This window comes from Emys orbicularis, chromosome 6 (assembly GCF_028017835.1).
Source record: "Emys orbicularis isolate rEmyOrb1 chromosome 6, rEmyOrb1.hap1, whole genome shotgun sequence".
NCBI lineage: Eukaryota > Metazoa > Chordata > Testudines > Emydidae > Emys > Emys orbicularis.
This window is the reverse complement of record NC_088688.1, coordinates 41,620,769-41,632,912: the sequence shown is the minus strand read 5'-3', so window position 1 is coordinate 41,632,912 and position 12,144 is coordinate 41,620,769. Positions and strand designations below refer to the sequence as shown.

Sequence of the window (12,144 nt, the reverse complement as noted above, 5' to 3'; positions counted from 1 at the left end):
AAAGTGAGACCAGTCCCATGTAGAGCTTTGAAGATTGGGACCCAAAGCTTAAATCTGAACTAGTATTCTGATAAGACCCAGGGAAGAGAGAAGAGCACTGGAGTGATATGTACTCTTCACAGCCTCTGCAACCGGGCAGATTGCTGCTGCGTTCTGAACCAACGGTAGCTTTTTATTTATTTATTTACGTTTATTTTTAACTTAAGCCTGGTAGTTTTATTCCTACACACAGAGAGCTACAATAATTCAGGCTGGAGGTCATGAATGCATGGATCACTGATCATCACTGTGGCTAAATCTGAATCTGACAGGAGGCTGTTTGGATCAAGATTGTTCACGACAGTCTTCTTGCTGGCGGTAATGGGAAAGGGGTATATTAACCATAGTCATGGTTATTTGGTGCACAGAAGCTGTGAAGAGTCTAAGAGAAGGGTAAGGCTGCAGACTTAATACAGAGCAGATGCCCTCACTGGAGGAGGATGTTAGAACATGAGTTCTCTGAAATGCTTCCCTCCCCCGACTAGCATCACATCAGTCACCTGATTTGACTTCAGATACTGGTCTCAGACAGGTCCTCAAATGGCTGAAGGAAAGTGCTTTTTATGTATGATGTGAAAGTAATTGTAAAGCTGGACGTTGTGTGTACTCTAGACATTTTAACAGGTTTCAGAGTAGCAGCCGTGTTAGTCTGTATCCGCAAAAAGAACAGGAGTACTTGTGGCACCTTAGAGACTAACAAATTTATTAGAGCATAAGCTTTCGTGGGCTACAACCCACTTCTTCGGATGCATATAGAGTGAAACATATATTGAGGAGATATATATACACACACATACTAAAGCAAATACTCACCAGCAACCACACATCACTGAACAAAAACACTGACCCAGGAACCTATCCTTGTAACAAAGCCCGATGCCAACTCTGTCCACATATCTATTCAAGTGACATCATCATAGGGCCTAATCACATCAGCCATACCATCAGGGGCTCGTTCACCTGCACATCTACCAATGTGATATATGCCATCATGTGCCAGCAATGCCCCTCTGCCATGTACATTGGCCAAACCGGACAGTCTCTACGCAAAAGAATTAATGGACACAAATCTGACATCAGGAATCATAATACTCAAAAACCAGTGGGAGAACACTTTAACCTGTCTGGCCATTCTATGACAGACCTGCGGGTGGCTATCTTAAAACAGAAAAACTTCAAAAACAGACTCCAACGAGAGACTGCTGAGCTGGAATTGATATGCAAACTAGACACAATCAACACAGGATTAAATAAAGACTGGGAATGGCTGAGCCATTACAAACATTGAATCTATCTCCCCTTGTAAGTATTTTCACACTTGCTTCTTATCAAACTGTCTGTACTGAGCCATCTTGATTATCACTTCAAAAGTTTTTTTTTTTTTCCTCTTACTTAATTGGCCTCTCAGAGTTGGTAAGACAACTCCCACCTGTTCATGCTCTCTGTATGTTGTGTGTGTATATATATCTCCTCAATATATGGTTCACTCTATATGCATCCGAAGAAGTGGGTTGTAGCCCACGAAAGCTTTACTCTAATAAATTTGTTAGTCTCTAAGGTGCCACAAGTACTCCTGTTCTTTTTTCTAGACATTTTAGTCCATGCTGTTGCACAGTGCCCCCAAGTGGCTCCATGCAGTCACTGACAAGAACAGGATGGGTCACTGAGATTTCACAGGTGAGGACTTCGAAAGTGGAGGAGCATATGCCCATCATGACTCTCTCGATGTAGTCTGAGAGAAATGAGTGAAGCAATATCAGCATCGTCTTGCTAACCCTTGCCATGTCTCTAAGGCTGGGCAGCAGAATTTCATGGCTAATCATAACAAATACTGTGGAGAGGTCAAAATGAATATGAATGGATATCACTTCTGAGATCTCTACTTTCTCTAGCCATGCAGGGCACAGATCAGACTCACAGGTGGTAACTGCTTTTGCTGCATTGCTTCCAGAACTCTGTTTTGTGGATAGGATGAATTCAGAGAAGGAAGGTATTAGACTCCACATACTCACCTGTATACTCCACTTCTATGTCGGCCAGAGCCTGCATAGTGTTCTCATATGTTACTTTTTCAAAATCAAGCATTCCAACATTGTCATACACTTGTTTTGTTTTCGTGATCAGATCTTCTGTCCTTGTTCTGATTTGCTCTGGTGACAGGTCCCATTTCAAAAAGTTTCGGTCTGATGCTGCATATGAAGAGGCCTGGAGATGGGTAGTAATTTCTGTTCCTAATGTCATTCTCAGTAAAAGCCTTGGACCACCAGCTCTGAAATTTTAAAAATGAATTTAGGAGATTAAGAATCTAATTGAAGCAAAAAGTCTATTGTGAATTATTTTTTTAAAAGAACATTACTTTTTTTTATTAAACAGTATTTTTAGAAACAAGAACATATTCCTTTTTAGGTCTATCCTTTCCTCTTCAGGACCCTAAATAGTTGTACTTTTAATTAAATAAATCTGTATTTTAAAATAATTCAGATGTCTGCCCTTTTCCCCCCCTTTACTAGATTGAGGGAGTGCTATCTAATATGTATGCAAAAACAGAGATAAAACCTTTTGGTTCAGCAAAAATAGACAAAACAGTTTTTCTTAGACGACTGAGTTGTTATTCAAAACACCAGTTACTGAAACTCCATGGAAACAGACAATAGTGTTTTGTACTTTGAGACAAGGAAAAGAGAATATGCAGTGAAATCTAGGTTATGAAGGCTAGTAGTTACATGCAACATAAACAAAATGGTAAAAACATTTAATATGGAAGTGTAAATTAAAATGGATAATTTAATACTTGCATTGAATGTCTGCTGTGTTCCAGGCCATGAGAGCAAAATATCTCATAGCCTCCTACTTCAAAATGTAGCCTCCTACTTCAAAACTCTTTTAACTGTTGCAGATCTCATATGAGTATTTCATACTGTTTTGCTCTGTAGCTGGAAAAGGCATGAAGGTTTCTCATATCTATAAACAACCTTTGTGTTCAGTTAATAACTCTGATTAATTTAGTCAACTGTATTACAGACTTGGTTAGGCAGAAAAGTTTACAATCCCCTACAGTGCTGGGATCGACAGCTGCCTTTTCACTAACCAATACGACAATGCACACACAAAGCTACGTGATTCAGCCATTTTTCAGGGGTTTAATGGCAGAGGGGGCAATTTCAAAATTTCAGGGGGGGGGGTGTTTTTTCTGAGTTTCTTTTGATTCACCAAAATATAGGAAGAAATAAAATATCATCCCTAAAATTCAGTTATTGACCATCATCTGCTCCCAATCACCCCCAGGAATCTGTGTCTTTCTCTCCTTTCATTGCATTTCACACATTTATGACCTGCTGGATAACCCACCGAATTGGGACTCAGGAGACCTGGGTTCTATTCCCAGCTCTGCAACTGGTCAGTTGGGTGACCTTGGGACAATCACTTTACCTCTCTGTCTCAGTTTCCATATCTGTAAAATGGGGATAATGACACTGACCTCCTTTGTTAAGCACTTTGAGATCAACCAATGATAAGTGCTATACAAGAGCAAATGATTGTCATTATTGCCATACTCCACAATTTCTTCCATGCTCTTCCTTTCCTTTTGTTTTCTGTGCATCTCTTTGCTTTTCCATGCTTTGTTTTGGTCCATGCCCCAATTCTACAATCTATTCACTTATCAGTATTTTTCAGCACTCATCCCATTCTCCCTGCACCACTGCACCCACACACATCAAAGCCCCATACCACAGCAACCCTCCCTCTAGTTCAGCGGTCCTCTAACTGTGGCTTGCGACGGCAATCCCTACTGTGCGGAGGACACCACTTTACTCTGTACAGCGTGATCTTGCATGCACAATATTTTGCTCTTCAAAATGGCATCCTCCATACTGTCTGGGATCCTGGGAGGAAATAATTCATTAAATTGGGGTCTAGCCAGCAAAAAGTCTGGGAACCCCCTGCTCTAGTTGATCAAGGTACTCTTCTAGTTGAAGAGTAAGATACTGATGGGTCTGCAGATGTAGTGCTACCCCATTTGGCTGGGAAAGGTGTAATGGGAGACTCCTTGAGAAATCTCTCCCTCAAAGGATGGTGTCAGTAGAGCAGTCATCACAGGCATTTTTTTTTTTTGGCCCTGTTGGCTGGCGGTGGGGGTTTTGGGTTTTTTTGGAGGGGGGGTTGTCTCCTCCTTCTTTTCCCCCCTGTTTTTCTGTTATCTTCAAGACAGGCTCTCTCTCCTTTTGTTCATTTCTCTTGCTTTCCTTTAGCTGCTCTATCAATTCTTTCCCCCACATCACTTCCCCTTCTTTGACCCTACTGTTTATGTCTCATCTCTCTCCTTCCATGTTAATCTTTTCTTTACCCAGAGCACCTCCAGGACAGTGGGGAATCACACCTACATACATCCTAGCTGCATCAGAAGTAGATGAGTGAAACTAACTAGAAGCTGAGTGAGTCTCATCAATTTAATTATGCAGCTGCTTCCAGCTCCATGGGAGAGGTGCTGTTTTGTGAACACAGATTTGATCATACTCTGTAGGATTCTTTACAGGGGTAATCTGAAAATTCACAGCAGTGTATTAATAGGAAAACTCAGAATCCTCATGTCCAACTTAAACCCAGAGTTAATATCTATCTATAAATACATAAATATGGACATATATTTTGCACAAACCTAACATTAGTATCTAATAGATAGTGAGAATGAAGTATGCATAGTAAACCAAGCACTAAGCCATAAGTATAGAAGAATCAGAGACAAGGATTTGCTAGAGACCATATTTTGGAGCAAAGAACCAGAGCCAAAGTTTGAGGGGGAACTGACCTTGGGAGTGAAAAAATTTAGCTGGACCAGACAAATTGTAGAGACAAGGTGGGTGAGGTAATATATTTTATTGGACCAACTTCTGTGTGTGAGAGAGGCAAGTTATTGAGCTTAATAGAGCTCTTCTGAAAAAGAGCTGACCTGAAGAAGAGTTCTGTGTAAGCTCAAAAGCTTGCCTCCGTCACCCACAGAAGTTGGTCCAATAAAAGATATTATCGCACCCACCTTGTTTCTATAATATCCTGGGACCAACACAGCTACAACACTGCATACAGACAAACTGTGACCAAATCAAACAATGAGATGAAGATTTACTGGAAACAAAAGGGCCAAAAGAGAAACCCATTCTGTTCTACCACAATGTTGCCCTGTGCACACAATCACAAGTTGAGCAGTAGTAGCAGAGATAACTGAGAGCAACTCAAAGCCAGTTTGCCCTTGAGAAGCAAGATTTGCCTGACACAGAAGACTAGCTTGGTAGGACTAACCCACATCTTCAGGCAAATGTGATTACAAAGCAACTAGGAGATTTAAAACCTTTGCATTTACTAAGCTGATTGTTCTATGGCACGGCTTTGTAATTAAAATATTTTTTAACTCCTGCTAATGAAGTAAAATAAATTATGGTACAAAGGAAGACAGTATGTGTTGATATGTTAATTGCACAAACTAATACCCAGATATAATTAAAGTTTTTTAAAAATGTGCAAGTGTAAAGTGGTCACTATTACAAGGTGACATGTACTAACAGATACCAATTCATGGTAAATGTTGATTATTTAATAGCAATCACTGTAACTGTGTTAATAATTATTTGGGGAGTATCAAAACCAGTTTGGTACATGTATAAATGCTCATAAAATTTGGCATAATAATGTAGTGTGTATGTGGCCCGGATGAAAAATGGTGACTATACAAGCAGTTTGAAAAGGGCATGGGTGCAGGGCTCCCATTTTAAGGTTACACCTTTGTAGCTGAAAGGTTCTACTATTAGACTGTCAATTATTTTGTAGAGATATAAATAAGGACATCATTCTTACACAAATGTATTAATGGAAGACTATTTTTTCCTAGTGAACATGGTTTATTCAAGTCCTTCATCACAGCTCAGACAAGAGGTTTATTTTTCCTCTACCAGCACATAGAGGTGGACAATCAGAGTTGTGATAATGCCCATATGTTAGAGACTTGCTGACTCTGACACTGACACATGGATAAGGAAGAGCTGGCTCAAGCTGAATGTAGGAAAGACCAAAGTGATGAGAATCAGAAGAGGAAAACATTTCTACGGGCAGCTTATCATCACCAGCTTTCCCTCAGATGAAGGCATTTGTCCACTGATAGTCATGAGAGTGGATCAGCCTTAGGTCCTACTGTAGTCATTACTGACCCTGAACACTCAAATAACAACAATCCTTCTTCCATCTATGGCTAGCAAGATAATTTTGTTTATTCCTCTCTGACGATAACTCAGTTCAAAGGTTGGGGCATTAGTAACTTCTGTGCTGGACTACTGAAACTCATTCTATCTGAGTCTAGATAAGAATGTAGCAGCCCACCCTGAAAATGACAAGCAAAAGAGTACAGTACTGTACACTGTTGCTCTGCCATCTACATTGGCTCCTCATTCCAACACTCGTGGGTCCATTTCAAGATTGAAAATTAATCATCAAATCCCTTAAAGGATAAAATGCTGTAATCTCTAGGACCACCTCTCTTTCTGGGCCCTGCTATGACAACTAGAATCACCTGCACACTGTGATTGAAAGAGTCCAGATATAGAGTAGAAAGAGCTGAAGGTGCATCTTCTTAACAGCAGGCTCAAGGCTCTGGAAAACCCATGCAGATGGAACTCACTCAGATAGAGCTTTCTGTAGTCTACATACAATGCTGATACAGTATATTATGGAGTTAAACACTTTAGAAATTCACACAAATAAAATATGTATCAGCTATGTCACTGAGCAAATATATTTGTCAAGAATAACCACTGACATAGTAACTAAAACAGCAATCAATGATACATTCTCAATTAACCACTGGGCAAAATGTTTAAATGGGTATAGAATTACTTGGATCTCCCCCCGAGGGCTTGAATGCTGGATCCAGAACACTGATAAGCACTACTTTTAATTTACAGGGTGGATAGGGTGACCAGATGTCCTGATTTTATAGGGACAGTCCCGATTTTTGGGTCTTTTTCTTATATAAGCGCCTATTACCCCCCACCCCCACACTTGCTGTCTGGTCACCCTAAGGGTGGAACTGGTGACCTAACTCCAGGGCCGGCTTCAGCTTTTCTGCTGCCCCAAGCAGCAAAAAAAAAAAAAAGAGCGGCGGCACTTCGGCGGCAGCTCAATCACGCCGCTTCTTCTGCGGCAGTTCAGCGGTGGGTCCTCCCTCTCTTCCTCTTCGGCGGCAGCTCAAAGAGGAAGAGAGGGAATGAGGGACCCGCCGCCGAATTCCCACCAAAGACCCAGACGTGCCGCCCCGATACCAGACGGAGTGCCGCCCCTTTGAATTGGCCGCCCCAAGCACCTGCTTCCTACGCTAGTGCCTGGAGCCGGCCCTGCCTAACTCTCTCATTACATTAGACAGCAGCTTTGAGTATCAAAAAAATAAAATCTGTAGCCTAGCACTAATTATTATAACTGCCAGCAAGTGGATGTTTACATCTGTTGGAGATAGAAAACAAATGAGAAATGCTAAGTAGCAACCATCTAGTATTGGAGTAGTAACAACTCTGATTGCTCCAGTCTCCAGCTGATGGTATAGAAAGTAACCATTTGTATGGGCTGGTATAGAGTACAATGCTCCAGAAAGGCTTGAACTGATCAGTGTATCTTTCTAACAACAACATGGGACACTGATATCTTTAACTTTCTTGACAAAGAACTGTAATATAACTTATAGTGACACAGTCACTAAAGGTTGCACCTCAATGAACTATTTAAACACATTTTGTAACTCCCCATCCTGATATCTCTCTCAGTAAACCAGAGAGTATGTTATGTCTACTTAGATCACAGTGAGTATATGTAAAATAAAATGTAAATAAAAAATGCACTATGGGTGAAATCCTGGCCCCACTGAAGTTAATGGGGGCTTTTCCAAAGGCCCAGGATTTCGTCTCAGGTGTCTACATAAAATTGTAAATAAACACGAATTCTCAAAAACTCCAGTGCCCTAATTATAAAATAAAGCCATATGGCACAAAGAATCAATGGACGGACGGACAGACGGACGGACAGACACACACACCTCGAACTAAAACCCTGGTCCCTCAGCTCCAAAAATGAATGTTTTTGCCATCTGAGATAAACTTTAGCTGTTAGCAGTGATAGTTCCCTGATGCTCTTTGTGGGCCCTTTCACATACACATAAAACCAGTTAATTAGAGTTGTTAAAATGACCAGGTAAAAAGTAAATAAAATAATTTAAACTAGATTTTTATGTGTTTAGAGTTAAGGATGACAGAATTGTACAAATAATATATAAATTACAGAGGTGACACAGAGGTGATCTTCTAAATATGTATATTTTCTTTCTAGAAAGTTAACAGTTTATGAAAGAGAGAGACAAAACAACACGAGAATGAATGTAAAACTATTGTGGATCCAAATATAGATCATATGTTGACATCAGAATTTTATAAAATCTTTACCCTCTTGGGGGCCTAAAACTCTTGGGAAATTACAGTTTTATTTCCAATCACAAAGGCTTGCCTGACAAGCCATTTTAAAAGCTTTAAGGAAAAAGAAAACATAAAATTTGGCCAGAGGTGAAGTAAAGATATAAAAGACTTATCAACTATCTGAATCATATATTCCAGAATAACTATTCAGTAACTGCAGACTGATTCTGAATGAGCAACGTATGTGAATGAACCTCGGACATAAATCCTAAGATTTAACCCAGTGATGTCACCACGAAACAACCAGACAAAATTAAATATAAAATAGTGTCAAAAAAGAAATCCGTGGATACTCTTGAACAATTAGACAGTACATTTCCTCATAGGGAAAAGACAAGAAGAAATGAAATACTGAAATCTTCCTCACACCTTCCCATAAAGGGACCAAAGCTTGCAAGATGCTGAGCACTCCATCTCCCATTGACTTCACGGTCCCTTGTTTTGTTAACAGAATTAAAATAATTTTTGACTAATTTGGCCTTTTTCATTATAGAACATTCTCAGAGGACAGACTTCCTGGATAAAATACCATTGCTAGCTTTATTATTTTCAATAAGGCCTTCTTCCATCTGCAGCCAAATAAAAGGAATTGTATTTTCCTCGTCACAGTTCCAGGGTAAGCTGGCCCTTTGATCCTTCACTCAGTGTCTTGGTGGGCTCCCCTTTCAATTGATAGGCCCAGCCCCTTCATTTCTCTCAATGGAATCCCATGATTCACCCCACTTTTAGACTGGCTCTCCGGGTGACGGCACCCCTTTTTACCATTCTTGTTTTCTCAACAGGTTTGGCCCCTACTAGAAACTTTCCTTCAGGAGCAGTGATCAGTATGAAAATGAAGGTGACTCCAGTTTCTTCAAAACAAAATATTATTTATCCATCCATTGGAACACAGTTGTCAGAGAGAAAAGGGCTTAAAGAAAGAAAGGCCTATAGGCATATTATCTTACCTACAGCCACTTGCCCATACCTAGCCGACCCCTTTTGCCTCCCCTGTCGGGGGCCCTGCCGGTAGGGTCCATACTGGCAGGGCCGCCGACAGGGGAAGCAAAAGGGGCAGGGACATTAAAGCACTGCCACTGCAGCGCTTTAAGGATGGTCCTTTGCCGCGGCAGCGCTTTAATGTTGCTGTGCCCCACCGTTGGCGGGGCCGCCAGGGGGTGGGGGGGGGTAAGGGCGCAGCAACGTTAAAGCGCTGCTGCGGCAAAGGACCCTGCAGTGCTTTAACGTCCCTGGCCATTTTGCCCCCCCCCGACCACTGACGGGCGGGGGGAGCAGACGGAGCAGCTGCCCTGGGGCCAGAGATTTAAAAGGGCCTGGGGCTCTGGACGCCGCTGCCCCTACCGCAGCAGCGGTGTCTGGAGCTCCGGACTCTTTAAATCAAGACAGGAGCTCCGGGCGGCGTGGTTCAAAGGCTGACTGGGGGATGCTGACCCCCCCAGCCCCGCCCCTTCCGCCCAAGGCCCCACCCCTTCTGGGGGCCAGCGCCACCCCCCCCGTACCGGTAAGTGTCCTCAGTTACTTTCATCTCTGCCTACAGCTTAGCAGTTCCCACTAAGAGTTAGACCCATCTTATCCTAAGTACCCCTCATCCTTCTGGGGACCAGATTACAGTCTGCTTCTGTGCTGACCTTGACCCTCTCCCTCTGTGCATTAAAGTTGTTCTTCCAACCATTTCCAAGTTCTTTGTTTATGATTTCCCACCTGAAGAGCCCTGTCCCAAGCTAGGGGATGGTTGTGTCCCACTTGAACAGAGACAAAACCAGGAGGCTTTCACCCCTGTACTGTCAGTTAAGCACTGGCTAAGGCTAATGCAGTGGCTAATGTTTAACAGAGATTTTCAAAATCTGCTAAAATATGGAGCTTGCTCTCTGATCATTTGAGCAATTAAAACTTTGTGTCTCTTTGCTTGAAGTCCTCTTTGTATAACTTATATTAGGGCCAATGCAATGGAATGCCTCAGATTTCATCATTGTATAGTTCCTGCTCTCATTACCTTTCTTTTTGATGTGTGCTATCTGGAGTAACATGGCAGTGGAATTATGATAACTGTATGGTGCAGCTTTGAATGTGCTGTCCATTGGTGCTTTGAGCAGGTTTAGAGGATTCAGGAAAGAAGATGGGAGAGGTTTGGTATGGGATTTTCAGCAATAGCCAAAGAGCTCTAAGAGCAATTATTGTCACCGGAATACCAAACAACAATTTAAATTTGCCAACCAAAAAACCCAAGCAACAACCCGATTTTCCAACCAAATCAGTGTAGGTTGTGTAGCAACTTTTACAACCTCAAAAATTTAGCAAGATGTAAGTAACCCCTATAACACAACTGGATTTTCAACAAGAAGAATAACACTTGTAAGCAACAGTCAGATGGTTCAAAAGCAAATATTTTTTGCCAGAATGCCAAGCAATAGTATATTTTGCCAACAAGCTAAAATTTGATTGTTACTTCTGCAAAACAATTTGATTTGATAATGGAGATGGCACCTCCCTTTATACTTTATTGGAGCCTCACACCTGTAAACTTGGGTGCTGCTGCAAAGGCCAGACAAGCAATTTAATTTGAAAACCAAGCTCTGACTGGCACACCCTAGAGCCCACACCCCCAGCCAGAGACTTCACCCTCTCCCTCACCCAAACCCCCTGCCCCAGCCTGGTGAAAGTGAGTGAGGGTGGGGGGAGAGTGAGCGACGGAGAGAGGGGGGATGGAGTGAGCTGGGGTGGGGCATCAGAGAAGGGGCGGGGCCTCAGGGAAGGGGCAGAGCAAGGGTGTTCAGCTTTGTGTGATTAGAAAGTTGGCAACCCCCATTGGAACGTAAAACAAGCTGATGAGAATGCTAAGGTACACTTTCCAGAATTCATGGAAAGCAGAACATTCATTGGTTTCATGTCAGAAAGATTGTTTTGTGAATTATGGAGAAACATGAGATGCTTTCCAATAACTGGAGTCTTCTTGTAATACATTCAGAATTATTTCTTACATATACATGACTGTTCTGCTCAAGTGAAATCCACACAAGCAACAACAAAAAAAGTAAAAAAGTATGTTATTTTCCCCACAAGAATCTCCTGCTACTAGACTGCTCTATAAAATGCAATGAGATGTAAAGGTCCAATACCTCATTTAATGCTGATTACACAACCTCTAGATAGGACTTCATTCTGAAACATTCCAATTTACAAGCTAAAAGTGCCCTTAATCTTGAACAAGTTATATTAACACCAATGGAATGAAAGACTTTATATAAACAATCATAAAGTTTCTTAGGGAAGCATCTCAAAAATTCATATGTAAATCCAGGTTTGTTACTGTGCTTGCTGATGGATCCACTAACAGCTCTACAGCTGAGCAAGAGTTGATGTACATCAGATTTGTACAGGATGGAAAACCTGTGCTCTTGCTGCCAACATAGTAGAATCTGGGACAATTATGGTACAGCACAAGGAATAAACACAGCTTTGGTAGAGTGGAACTTTGTTTCAAGTCCTGTCTCAAAAGGACTTTGGCCCCCAGTTCCTTAAATGGATAACTGCTCTTTACAACTAGCTCAAAAGCAGCTGTGTGAGTTAATAGGGTCAAATCTCCCCTTTCTGAATTACACAGTGG

The 12,144-nt window shown here is 41.6% G+C and overlaps 1 protein-coding gene across 1 annotated transcript in view; it reads right to left on the bottom strand.

Moving 5' to 3' along the window:
• Positions 1 to 12,144, bottom strand: part of NLN (neurolysin) — a 59,004-nt gene that overhangs the window by 39,242 nt on the left and 7,618 nt on the right. Inside the window, exon 2 of the mRNA XM_065406625.1 lies at positions 2,052 to 2,308. Within this exon, the coding sequence (XP_065262697.1) occupies positions 2,052 to 2,280 (229 nt within the window). The 5' untranslated portion in view covers positions 2,281 to 2,308. The remainder of the gene's footprint in view (positions 1 to 2,051; positions 2,309 to 12,144) is intronic.